The sequence below is a fragment of the Balaenoptera acutorostrata genome, chromosome 15 (genome assembly GCF_949987535.1).
Source record: "Balaenoptera acutorostrata chromosome 15, mBalAcu1.1, whole genome shotgun sequence".
Lineage (NCBI taxonomy): Eukaryota > Metazoa > Chordata > Mammalia > Artiodactyla > Balaenopteridae > Balaenoptera > Balaenoptera acutorostrata.
In genome coordinates this window covers 20,971,643-20,985,338 of record NC_080078.1, presented here as the reverse complement: position 1 = coordinate 20,985,338, position 13,696 = coordinate 20,971,643, and the positions used below count along the sequence as shown (strand labels likewise).

Sequence of the window (13,696 nt, the reverse complement as noted above, 5' to 3'; positions counted from 1 at the left end):
TTCTCTGCCAGCTGAGGGTCACTCAGCCAGTCCCTCCACCTCTGTGACGCTACTTCCTACTTAACTACAAGACCTTGGTCTCCTCCCTCCTACAAACTAGAAGTTTTGGGAAAAGTAGAGAAGTATTTTATGATAGGTCTCTCAAGTTAAATCTCATCAAGAGTTAGTTAGGCAATTGCCTACATTAATTCCAAAGACCTAACGCAGTGCTAGGACTAAAAGGAGCACAAGTTAAAACTTACTGATATATGACAAAGACACAATGTCAAAGTAATCTTCTAGGAGGAAAGAGAACCTTTTATCCTCCAAAATTACTAAATTCCATTAATTCAGAAATGGATCCTTAGGACAGGGATGAAAAATTAGTCCCACACACTGGTGTCAGCTGATACATGGAATAATCAGTAAACTAATGGAGGCACAAATACATTTGAGGCATTTTTGAGGCAAAATGTTTTTTATCACTAATTCATTCCTCATGCTGAAGGTGATGGGAGAGCAATTTGTTTCAAGTACCCTGCTGGAAAAGTCATATTTTTGATATGCATGAATACCAATGACAAATTAGACAAATCTCTAAAAATGCTAAGCAATGTCAATATAAAGAAAGCACTTTAGAGACAAAATTAAAAAACTGAAGACAGAAAAATGTTGGTTTTATAGATTTATTTTCAACAGGCAAAAACACTTAAGACAATTTAAGTACAAGTCTAAACAGAATTACTCTGTCAAAGTCAGCAATGATGCAGAGATGCGTTCTCACTTCCAGACACTCGCCAGCATCTTCTGAGTCTTCTCTCAGTGAAGAAAAGGGGTCTGGCAAAAGACAAGTTCAGTGTTTCTCTCTGGTGCTACTGACCTTAAGTGATAATCTCTGAGGTGCTAAATCCAGGGTAACTAAAGTTATAGACTCTAATAAAATATTTTATTTTAAAAGTCTGATCACTTGATTATTCTACAGCCTAAAGAACAATAGCTAATATTTATCACGAGGCTTCTTTACATCAAGCATTGTATTAAGTGATTTACATACACTATTCAATTTTACCTTCACAGAAGCCCCAGGTAGGTCCTATCATTATCCCCATTTTACATATGAAGAAACTGAGGCTTACAGAGGCTACACAGCCTGCCCAAGACCACAGGCTTATAGAATGTTGCAGAGCTGAGAATAAACTCAGGTGTCTGACGCTAGAGTCCATCCTCTTACCCAAGAGGCCTCTCCTGCCTAATTAAGAGCCAGGCCATCTCAGCTTCCTGGACAGTTACCCTTGGGTGGGTAACCGAGGGAGGCAGAGGTCTCTGCTTCTTTGTTGCCTTGCTCAGTTTTTTGTACAAGGCTGCTTTTACGAGGAGGGCTGACAATCAGTAAGAGAGTCCTGTCCAGGAGTGAACTGCTGTCAACACCTCTGGAAGAGAAAGATGATCACTAGGGCTGGCCTCCTTGGAGTGGCGGATAACCAGAAGGTGCCTGCATTTTATAACCAGTGAGAATCTGTCAGGCACTTCCATTTTTCCATTTCTTCCCAAGTCTGTCTTTATTGAAGAACCACAGAGAGATTAATTCTATGGGAGAACATAATTCCATAAATCAAGTTATTTACCTGATATTTTATTCATATACATCCTTCTTATCTGCAATGTAATCTACAATTTCTTGTGGGCACATTAACTTCTCCGCATCTATATCAGGAATTTCAAACCCTGAAAGTAAAATGTGCAACAATGCATGAGTGTAGAAAATGCCAGTCCTTTAGAACTGAAAGTATCTAACACTTCAGCAATACCCAGAAGTACATCAAAAATTTCCAGCAACCCTGAATCCCATTTAAGTTGTGAGCCTGTTATGTTTCCAGGCAACATATTTTTTAGATATAATTCACCTATTAGAAAATTCCCCCATTTAAAGTGCAAAATTCAATGGTTTTTAGTATATGCACAAGGTTGTGCACCATCACCATCACCTAGTTCTAGAACATTTTCATTACCCCCAAAAGAAACCCCGTAGCCCTAACCGATACCATCCCTCTAGTTAGCATACTCTCTGAGGAACTGTAGTTAAGTTCTGCTCTGTAGGAAGGCACAGAAGTCCCTTGGCTTCCACTCAGGCCATTCACCCCCAAAATGAGCCGTGGAACCTTGTAAAGGTCTCATTTGCACAACTAACCGTCCCAGACAAGGATAAGTTGGAGTGTGCATGGGAGGCACTGCAGGAAACCAAAGCGTGCATGTGCGTATGAGTCTGTGCACGCACACACCCTATCCTTGGCACACCCAGCACTTCTCTAGACATTTAGGCCTAGCTCGTGGGGGGGAGGCGTGGGGGAGGAGGGAGACAGTGCCCCAAGGTGTCATCAGCTTCTCCACAGGTGAGGCTATGCCCTCATCTTGGAGCCCCACCTCAACAATCTCCGTGCCACACTCCCCCAGGCCTCTTCTGGTCTCTCAGCCCTTGGTATTACACCGGGCACTCTGCGGACCTGCAGTAAGTGCTCTCCACACAAGTGCACTGTCTCTAATAATCACTTCCCCCGACAGTAAGCAGGAGTGGGGGAGGGGTGGGCACGACTGCTGCAAACCCCAATCAGGCTCCCAGCATTCCTCTGCATTTAATCCACTGAAATCAAGAGCCACAACAGGCAGGTCCAAGACTCAGCCCGTGTGTGTTACCAAATTCGTCTTCCATGGCCATGATAATCTCCACTTGGTCCAAACTGTCTAAGCCCAGGTCTTTCATAAAATGGGAATTTACTGAGAGCTGCAAGAAAAGAAACACCAAACGCAAAATTCAGTCTGTGAGAGCGTTTGTTTCTCAAGACAACTGAATGGTGAAATATCAATCATTATACAGAAGATTTTTTAATATAAAGAGGCCATATTTTAAACATAAAGAGCCATACATTTAACGTGTGCCAACCCACACTTGGTGTGCTTTATATGTTAACTTACTCTACCTTATTTTGAAATGGTTAGCAATATATATAAAGCTAATGATGAACTCACTTTATATACTTTATGATGATCTCTGATCACTGTTCTGAATGACATGTGAGAGTCTGGTTTTTCCTGCTGCCTTACTGACCACTAAGACACCACACCTTACAAGTGACCTTCTGCTCCCTCAAGAATAGCACACAGTGTCTACGATCACCCTGTCTTTAATTTAGACCTCAGGATCACCAGGAAGAATTCTTCAAAAACCACACCAAAAACAAACTACCCTACCCACACCACAGATTCTGTTATTAAAGAGGGAATGTTTTAAGGTAGCCCTGTGAGAAAAACTCCAAGAAGAGTTAAGTTAAAAAAGCAAGGTGCACAACAGTATTTACAGTGTACTACCAGTTGTGTTTTTTTTAAAAGGTTGGGAGGTATAGATCACATAGTACATACAATATACATACATGTACTTGTATGTATGTATGTGTGTATATATATATATATATATATATATATATATATATATATATATATATATATATACACATACCCTTCCATGTGCATTGAGAATCTCTGGAAAAATACTCAAGAAGTCAGGCACCTCCCCAGGTGCCTGGGGTGACTTTTTACTGAATGTCCTTTAAACCCTTTGGAATTTGTACCATGTGACTAAATACTCATTTAAAGAAAAAACATTTAAACCACATCAATTACCTTTTCTGGGTCAATCTTGTCATAGAGTTTCAAGACGTAAAGAACACGGTCCTTGATTCCCTCTAATGTCAAAGGGGGTGCGTCACTATACTGGCGGCACAGCGGTGTAACTCCACCTGGAACCTAGACCAAGGGAGGAGGGAAGCACTGTTGTTGAGCCTGAAATGCCTCTAAATAAAGGCACTGGCCTACAGATGTCTTTCACAAAGCTTTCATGGGGTTAGCCAACCCACCTCATCTGATTCTAACTGTGGCCATTAGGACACACCGAGGCCTCATGCTGGGTAGTGTCAGAAGCCCTAGCAGTTCAAGAGCATAAAAATGGATCTCCTTTCCCCTCAGAGCCAGGACTGGCCCCCTCTCCTCTGTTCAGCCATCAGGCTTTGGACATTTGTTCCGCTCAGTAACACTGCCACTAAAATCATCTAGGGCCTGCAGAAGAGCCTAAGGCTTCTCATGGCATCTCAAGCAGCCCACTGCCTCTGTAAGGCACTGCCACCTTTAATACCCAAGTCAAAATAACTCACGCCAAGAGCTGTCAGGGTGAACTGAAAGGCAGCTCACACTGAGAACCATACACTGGAAGGGTCTAATTTGGCCCCGGCAGTAATTACACTGACTTTGGCCGAGACAAATGAAGCCAGTACCAACCCAAAGAAGAGGATGATGGAGCCTGACAGGCATACATTCCAATCTATTTTCCTTCCAAGTGGGCTTGCCTTGTTGCCACCAACTAAATAATGAGCCATTCTGATCTTTGCCATGATGGAGCAGTATCTCAAATCTCTCTGATATTAGCCTACTTGGTATTCAACTAGGTGTTAGGGTCCTGACTGGATCCCTTCACCAAATGTGGAAGGGGCTCCAAGTCACAGATCAGTGGACTTAAGGCCGTGGGAGGTACGGTGCACAAGAGGAGAAAATGAGACAGCCGTTTGGCAGTTCTCACTGCAGAAGTCCCTAATCTGAACTGGTTTGTTCTCCTTCTAAAGTTGATTTTAAGTCTGCAGTTTGGAGTTCTTAGGGCATAGAAACCCACAGAAAGTGGGTTTGCCTGTTGGGGTTAAGGTCCTCCAGAGTCACAAAGGTCTATGAAAAATCATAATAAAAAACACTGCCAAATGAACCAAATCAGTATACATCTGTTTTAGAAACATTTATCTTGCTTAAAAAAAAAAAATCAGGTATTGAAATCAGGTTTAATCAGCAAGCCAAAGAGATTAGATGAAGAGTTTTACGAATATTCTAAAGAGTATTTCTGGGTACTTTCAGAGTTTTAGAGCACTTGTTCTTTTTTGTCTAAATTTATGGTCTCCTTTCCCTTCCGACTACAGCATGGGTTATGGAGACCTCTGCTCTGGGAACATCACCAGCCTACTTATCAACAATGACTAGAAGGGGCTTTCAAGCCACAAATAAAAGTAAAGAAGCAGAAAGGACTAAAGAGAAAGGGGGAGAAGACATGACTTAATATTGGTAATGACAGAAAAGAAATCTGAGGTGGAAAGATCTAACAGAGGCCTCGTCTGTGTGCATAGCGAGAAGTGGTATGAGGTGGAATTATCGCTGGGAGAGGGTGAGAGGCAGGCGAGGCTGATGTGCACGGCACCCAAGGGAAAGGAAGAAGCTGGTGAGGGCGCGCTTGCACGCAGCTACCCAAGCGGCCCACTAGGTGTCAGCAAGGACCCCAGCAGCACTGGCAAGTGCCTACAGGGACCAGGTGGGTACCTTGTGATTAAATGAGATCAAAGGGGACTCCACCTGGAGACCATATGCCAGTCTAAAAGGGTGGCTGCAGTGGGCTCAGCAGGAGGCAGGAAGGTGTAGCGGGTGAGAACTCAGACTCCGGAATGACAGAATTACCCTGGCACTAGCTCTTTGTTACTAGCTGTTTGGCCTTGGGCAAGTTATTTAACCTTTCTATGCCTGTTTCCTTATCTGTAAAATGGGCATAAACAACAGTACCCAAGTTCACAGGACTGTTGTGAGGCATCAACGAGATCATGAAACATAAAGGGCTTAGAACACTGCCTGGCACACACCTAGGAAGTGCTATTTAGGGCTATCTAGTAGGATCAGGATGACAAACGACCTGCCAGTTTGAGAGTTTGGCAGTAGTGTAGCCCCGAAGTACTCGATCTGACTCCTTCCCTCTCGATGCCACTGCCCAGCTCTGGTCTCTTTATTGATTTTCTATCATTATGTCAGGCCATAGTACCGCCCTAAGCACTTTACATATGTCATCTCCTTTAGAGCTAATAATAACCCCATTTTACAGATGAGGAAACTGAGAAAGAAAGATTAGGTATCTTGCCCCAGGTTTCCCAGAATGGCCTCCTGGAGGGTCTTACTGCCTCCCTTCTACTGGATCTCAGCCATTTAAAAACAAACAAAAACAAAAAATATATATAGAATGGACAAGCACTTCTGAAAAATGTCCCCAACAGCCAACATTGCTTCTGGTGTTAATTATTCTCCCCCAAGATCTACACTTAACAATTACATGCGACAAAATGACCTCCCACAGACATCAGAGAAGGCACTGTCTGCAGGGAAAGAATGACTACCCTGTGGACTAGTAGAAGTAAACCTGACTATTAACGTCCATCTTACCTCCAATGGGGTCCATCTCTAAGGGAAACTCAGAGGAACCCAGATGGCTTTAAAGACCATCTCTGCAAACTACCCCCTGGACAGCTCTACCCAGATAGCACAGACATCTCAATCTCAGTTTGGAAATAAATTCCTTACCTGTTTCCAAAACACCTGCTCGCAGACCTCTATTCCTTCTCTACCACCTGGGGCTCTAGCCAGAAACCTCAGAGCCAACCTCCACTCTTCCCATTCCCTCATCATCATGTTTACTGGGTCACCCAGCCCAGTTGATTGGGAGGAAAGGTCTCAAACATTCCTTCAACAAATTGCATTTAATCTTTACTCCCTGTGACCTAGACAGAGAACACCCACATTCTTCAGTGCGGTATACAGTGCCCTTCAATATACCTGTCTTCCCACCTCAGCTCGGGTCTCTCCCTTCCACAGGCGCCTAAGGGTCAACCCTAAGTAAGTGCCAGGCTCTTCCTGGCCTCCACACATGCCATCACATCCTGCCCCGACTGCTTGAGAAACTGCTGCCTTCAAGGCCATGCTGACTGGGGGTTTTAATTAAGCCCCTCTTCTTGCTTCTGCACTGTACACACACCTGTCCTCACATGTGGCAATGTCTTGCCTTTACCTACTACCTGCTTGTCTCAGCAGCCTTTGAGCTTTACCTTATGTGCCAAGCACTGTGTGGTGGGCTGGATCCACAAAGATAAATAAGACATAACCTCTACGCTCAGAGAAGCCTATGGTCTAATGGAGAAGGCCAATACAAACAGAACATATCAATTATAATAAAAATGTGGCAAAGGTATTTGTAGGCTGCTTCAGTAACAAAAGTTGTCAATCAGTCCTTGAGAGGCCAGGAAGGTAGAGACACCAGACTTGCAATTAGCCAGGAAAAGGATGGGGACAGATTTTTCAAGGAGGGAAGGACAGGCCAAGAAAAGGAAACGAGGCATGAAAGTGTAATGTGTAGGAAGAAATCAGTTCATGTTGCTGGAGATTAAAGGGCAAGGTGGTACACCGATATGGGCCCTGAGGCTGAAGAGGCAGGGCCTGGGGCTGCAGAGCCCTGAGTAAGACAAAATAGGTTTGTCTTACTGGGGAATGAATGATGTGGGGAAAATGAATGCATGATCGCAGCCCCAAGTCCAACACCATCATGCATGTCAGTCTGGTTCCAGTACCAGCAACAGCTGAGCTTTCCCTGCACAGGTGCTTTGTCTTCATCTGGGTGCTCGGCCCCACAGAACTCTCTGGAAATTCTCTGTGCTCTGGCTGTCAGACACTTCAGATTTGGGGTTCTGGGTCAAGTATAAGACTTCAAGGCCCCATTTTAGGCCACTATCCTTTTTTTCGTACCTTCTATTTTATACTGTTATATTTTTAGACCCAGGAAAGCTGCCTTAGCTCCTTTTTTGGGAGAATCAGTTAGTATATAAATGAATAACTAGTTGCTCTGGGGTGAGCATAATGGATGGATTTGAGGAGGGAAAACCTGACAGAACGGAATAGGTAGGACGAGTGAAGGTTCAGACGAGATGAATAAGGGCTGGAGGGGGAGGTTTGGGGTGACTGGCATACAGGCAATAACAGAAAGTGAAGAGACAGGCCAGGGAGAGTGTGTGGTAAGAGATCTCTGGACCGCACCAACATTTAAGGATTTGGTAGAAAGTTCCCAACTAGGTACAAAAAGAGATGAACCAAGAGAAAGTAGTGTCAGAACAGCTAGGGAAGAAAGCACAGCAGGGAATAAGCTGGCAAGGTTAACATATAGCTGCCACGTGTCCAATGAAGACATGAACTGATGTCTTTCTTTTGTATCCATCTCTGTATCCCTCAACAATGAACCAAGTATTTACTCTCCACTTCAAGCCGCAAAGGATATAAGGTGGCTAAACGGGAGCACTCAGTCAAAACCACTTTGTAAATATAAAGAAAATGGTTTCTCTGCTGTAACTGCAAACCGAGCAGAGGCAGTGGAACATCTCCGAGCACCCTGCTATTCAAGGCGTGGTCCAAGGACCAGCAGCAGCAAGGTCTTCTGGAAGCCCTGTGGAAATGAAGACTCTCAGGCCCCTTTCCAGAATCTGTATTTTAACACAGGTGATTAGTATGCACAATCATGTTTGAATAGCAGTGCTCTAAGAATAAGAAATATCACTTTGCCTCTTAGCCTAACACCGAAGTCGGTCTCAGGAACAAAACGGCAACTATACACACTGCTCTTTTAACTCAACTTCAAGGGGACACTTTTAACCTTTTGATTCATCGATAAGACAATGCCCCCTGAATGAATCCACTACACTGTCAGTAAATCTTGACACTAGCTGCATAAAAGAATCACTGGCAACTTTTAAAAACCGATGACCAAGCCCCACCTCTAGAGATTCTAACTGATTTGGCCAGGGCATCCTTAGTTTTTATTCTCATATCTTAGTTAAGATTGAAACCACAATTACATGAAGTCCTGGAGTTTGAAAAGGGAATTCTCAACTTAACCTTGGGAGTCTATCCTACTATAAGACAACGGTTCTTAATCTTGAGGCGCTTCAGAATCACCTGGGGAACTTAAACACATGTCAGTGCCTCATCCCAGAGAAGTAAATCAGACGGGGAGGGGTGCAGCCCACGAGGGATTTATTTTTCTTTCTCTTTCAAGCTACCCAGGTGACTTGAATGTGCAGCCACGGTTGAGAATCACTGACCTAAGGAGAGTTTCAGTCTCAAAAAGGTTTCATCAGATAAAAAAAAAAACTAGATACTACTTGTTTCCTATCCTTCCAAGAGAAACAGACAAAAGGTGCCACAGGGAGAAATCCAGGGAGAGAACTGCTGTGAAGAAGGCTGTAGGCCAGGGTGTCTTCCTCTCTGCACCCTGTCATTATTTTTTTCCTAGAAAGCTATCACGGTATTTACCATTATCACTACGATTAACGGCAACCAGTATTGTGAGAGCTTACCAAGCACCGCCCTCGGTACTCTACCTGTATCATCTCCTCTAAACCTCGCTGAAACTCCACAAGGTAGAAATTAGTATCCCATTTTTACGGTTCAGATTGAGGCTCAGCGAGGTTACAAGGCTTTTCCACAGTTCCGGTGTCAGCTTTCGAACCCAAGGGTGTTTGACTGGAAGGTCTGTGCTGTTGCCCATAATCACTAGGTCCCCCGGGTCCCGGCAGGGATCAACCAAGCACCGTTAGGCAGTGGGACAGAGAGCGAGCAGGCGTCCCCGGGTCACCCCCGCCAACAGCAGCCACAGTAGCTGCGGCCCCGGTGCCTGGCCCGTCCCCACCACCACGAGCGGGCCCGACGCCTGACCCCAGCCAAGTCCCCCCAAAGTCACCGCGAATCACCTGCGTGAGCACCGAGGCCGGATGCGGAGCCCCAGGCCTCGCCCTGGCCCCCGCGGGGAACAGGGTAGTGCAGAGTGACCGGGCCGCGGCCAGCGTGGGAAGCCGGGGCAGCGGCGCGAAGGCGGCGGGCAATCGGCGGACACAGGCGCAAAGGACACGAGCCGCCATGGCTACGCCGACCCAGGAGGCACTGCGCCGCGCCCTCCGGTCCAGTATCCTCTTGACCTCCGCACAGGCGACGCATAGAGCGGCGCTGTCGCGAGCCGCCCGCGGTGGCGGCCCCTGGCGGCTCCTGGCTGCACTGCGCCCTCAGGGCGCGCGCGGTCCTGCCCTCCAGGTCCGGAGGCGAATGGCTGCTAGAGCCAGAGCTAAAAGGGCGAAGATGTTGTCTTTCCTTAAACACTCATCACTGACACAAGAAAGGAACTTATTTTTGTTTATTCTCTGAAAGTTCTGAAATACATTTATTTAAAAGGTTTGATGCCGGGAATTCCCTGGCGGTCCAGTGGTTAGGGCTCCGCGCTCTCACTGCCGAGGGCCCGGGTTCGATCCCTGGTCGGTAAATTAAATCCCATAAGCTGCGGGGCACCGCCAAAAAAAAAGTTTTGATGCCGCGATTCTTCCATAGAAGAATTTAAATTAATTTAAATTAAAATTATTAAATAATTAAATTTATTTAATAGGTCAAAACTTAAAATTAAATTTTTTAAATTAATTTTATGACAATACTTCATATATATATTTTTTTACATTTTATTTATTTATTTATTTATTTATGGCTGTGTTGGGTCTTCGTTTCTGTGCGAGGGCTTTCTCTAGTTGCGGCAAGTGGGGGCCACTCTTCATCGCGGTGCGCGGGCCTCTCACTATCCCGGCCTCTCTTGTTGCGGAGCACAGGCTGCAGACGCGCAGGCTCAGTAATTGTGGCTCACGGGCCTAGTTGCTCCGCGGCACGTGGGATCTTCCCAGACCAGGGCTCGAACCCGTGTCCCCTGCATTGGCAAGCAGATTCTCAACCACTGCGCCACCAGGGAAGCCCTAAAATTATTTTTAAAATTATTTAATAGGTCAAAACTCAGTATAAAATAAGAATGTGAAAATATGAGTTGATGTAAATATATAACTAAGACTAATAAATGTGGGAATTACAATAAAAGCAATATACATATTTTAAAACTTGACAATGTATAAATAATATAGCTCACAAAAATGGGTAAGTGGGAGAAAGTTTAAGCGTGCTAATTCATTCATATTTCTCAGCAGTGAAATCCAAACATATAGAACAATGGCTCCAAACTCTGAATACTGCCTGGATGAACAATTCAACAACGCCTTTAGTTTTACTTCAGTTTTTTTTTACTTTTGTTAAATTCAAGTAAAATAAAAGGTAGTGCCTTTAATTTAAAATAGAATGCATACTATGATCCTACTGTTGTAATTTCTATTTATGTATTCAGTAAAATATCCAGAATCTGTTATGTGCTGGTTGTTGAGGCTACAGCAGTGAGCAAGCCAGACTGGCAGTCTATTTTCAGATTTTACATTCTAGTGGGAAAATGCACAATAAACAAACAAAAAAAATACAACCCCCTACCCCCCCCCCACGAAAAAAAAACCCTCTAGGAAGGAGTGATAAGTACAATGATGGACAATAAAACAGGGAAGGGGGTAATGAGAGCTATGGGAGGCGTGTCATTTTAGACAGGGTGGTCTCTGAAGGCCTCTCTTTGGAGGTGATACTTGAGCCAAGACTTTCATCAATCAGGGGGATGGAAAAGAAACCCCTCAGAATCACCCTGCTGTTGGTGATGCCAACCAGAGTCTCTATGGCCGTGCTAGCAGTCCACCCCAGGCTTCTGCTGCAGCCTGATTTAATCACCACCACTTCACTGCTTATTAAGCAATTGGAAGAGCAATTGTATCACCTCTTTGGAATGGTCAGTGAATAAATGGCCAAGCTCCACCTCGAGTAGCAACCTTCCATTTCTGCAGAAAACTGGTGCCAAAAATCTGACTGGAGTCCAAGGATTAGGGCCGATAAGATCTGCTTAAGTCACCAGTGACACAACAGCCTCTGATTACACCTTCCTGGCCATGCTCTGTGGCAGACCCATGGGCCAGATCTATGATGGTCTCAGAAGAAGGAGCACTCAGGAAGAGCTTGATAGCCTACTAAGTCCATGTTTGGAACCCTCTCTTCCCATAACCTCTCTGTATTTCTGGATAACATTTAATTCTTTTGGTCAAACATAATAAATCACCTCTTTTAAAATGACATATTTTGGGAGAGCTACTTTTCCCTTCAGCAAACACATAAAGAGAAAATGTCAGCCTAGATGGTCTGTAGAGGAAAAGGTTCGTTATTAAGATTGAGATCAAGTCCTTAGCAGCTGGGGAAGATTTAAGAGAGAGCACTGGTGCTTTTCAGTAGCACTCCCATCAGAGGATGTGTAAGCATAAACTATGTCAGCTTCTTGCACACATCACCCCACCAGCCCACCAGTCATCCCTCCCTCCTCCCAGCACATTTGCACTACTGTCACATCCCTTCCTGTTCCCCATGGGACCTTGTACCACCAGTTCTCTCTTCTCCCCTACATCTTCAACCTCTCCTTTGCTTCTGGCTCTTTCCCTTGAGCCCATAAACATGCCAAAGTTTCTCCTAGCCTAAAAACAAGGTCAGAGACCTCCTCCAGTAGCCTTTGATATATCTTTAATATCACCATTCCTCCTTCCTTTCATAGTCAACCTTCTTGAAGGAATAATCTACTCTTTCGGTCTTTAGTTCCTCACTTCCTATTCACTTTTTTAAAATTAATTTTTATTGGAGTATAGGTGGTTTACAATGTTGTATTAGTTTCTGCTGTACAGCAGTGAATCAGTTATATATATACATATATCCACTCTTTTTTAGATTCTTTTCCCAAATAGGTCATTACAAGGTATTGAGTAGAGTTCCCTGTGCTATACAGTAGATCCCCATTAGTTATCTATTTTGTATATAGCAGTGTGTATAGGTCAATCCTAATCTCCCAATTTATCCCTCCCCGCCTCCTTTCCCCCTTGGTAACCATAAGTTTGTTTTCTACATCTATGACTCTATTTCTGTTTTGTAAGTAAGTTAATTTGTCCTATTCACCCTTTAATCCACTGAAATCTAGATTTACTTGACCTCCCACCCACAACACTTAAACTTTTCATAAACCTCACCACTGCATCTTTTTTTTTTTAAATAAATTTATTTATTTATTTATTTATTTTTGGTTGTGTTGGGCCTTTGTTTCTGTGCGAGGGCTTTCTCTAGTTGCAGGCGAGCAGGGGCCACTCTTCATCGCGGTGCGTGGGCCTCTCACTGTTGTGGCCTCTCTTGTTGCGGAGCACAGGCTCCAGATGCACAGGCTCAGTAGCTGTGGCTCACAGGCCCAGTTGCTCCGCGGCACGTGGGATCTTCCCAGACCAGGGCTCGAACCCTTGTCCCCTGCATTGGCAGGCAGATTCTCAACCACTGCGCCACCAGGGAAGCCCCTCACCACTGCATCTTAATTTAAGTCCAATAGACACAACTTCTCTGGCCATTCCTTTCCTGCCTTCTTCATGGCTCTATTTCCTCCGTTCATCATTTAAACATTGATTCTGGGGGTCTGTCCTTGACCGATTCTTGACTTTAAACATACAAGTTTTCAGAATTGATTCACTCCAGAGGTTTTAATTGCCACCTGCATCCAGCCTGGTCTCTTCTCCGAGCTTCACAGTCCTAGATCCAATTGCCTATTGCCAGATGATCTATAAGCACTCAGATCAGTTCTCTCCCCGTTGTGTGTTCCTTATTTCAATTGCTGACACCATCACCCCAGTAAGACAGAAACTGAAGACTCCTTCACCTGCTGCCTAATCATGCATTCACTTAGTCCTCCTGCTTGTTTCTTTTTCCCCCCAAATCTCTCTCTGATTCAGCTATTTCATTCTCACTGCCCCTGCCACAGGTCAGGCCCTTCTGGGCATCTCCCTGCCTCTACTCTTGGCCTCCATAAATCCATTATTCACTGTGGCTACAGTGGGACCTTATTGCCTCACTGCTCAAA

General features: G+C 44.6%; 1 protein-coding gene across 1 annotated transcript; it reads right to left on the bottom strand.

The window, feature by feature from the left end:
* Nucleotides 1-651: 651 nt before the first annotated feature.
* Nucleotides 652-9,840, bottom strand: NDUFAB1 (NADH:ubiquinone oxidoreductase subunit AB1). The gene is made up of 5 exons (XM_007198282.2): nucleotides 9,615-9,840; nucleotides 3,655-3,777; nucleotides 2,671-2,758; nucleotides 1,605-1,704; nucleotides 652-816 (listed from the first exon to the last, which is right to left on the bottom strand). The coding sequence occupies exons 1-4, from the start codon at nucleotides 9,780-9,782 to the stop codon at nucleotides 1,613-1,615; spliced, it is 471 nt and encodes a 156-aa protein (XP_007198344.1). The 5' UTR covers nucleotides 9,783-9,840; the 3' UTR covers nucleotides 652-816; nucleotides 1,605-1,612.
* Nucleotides 9,841-13,696: the final 3,856 nt, after the last annotated feature.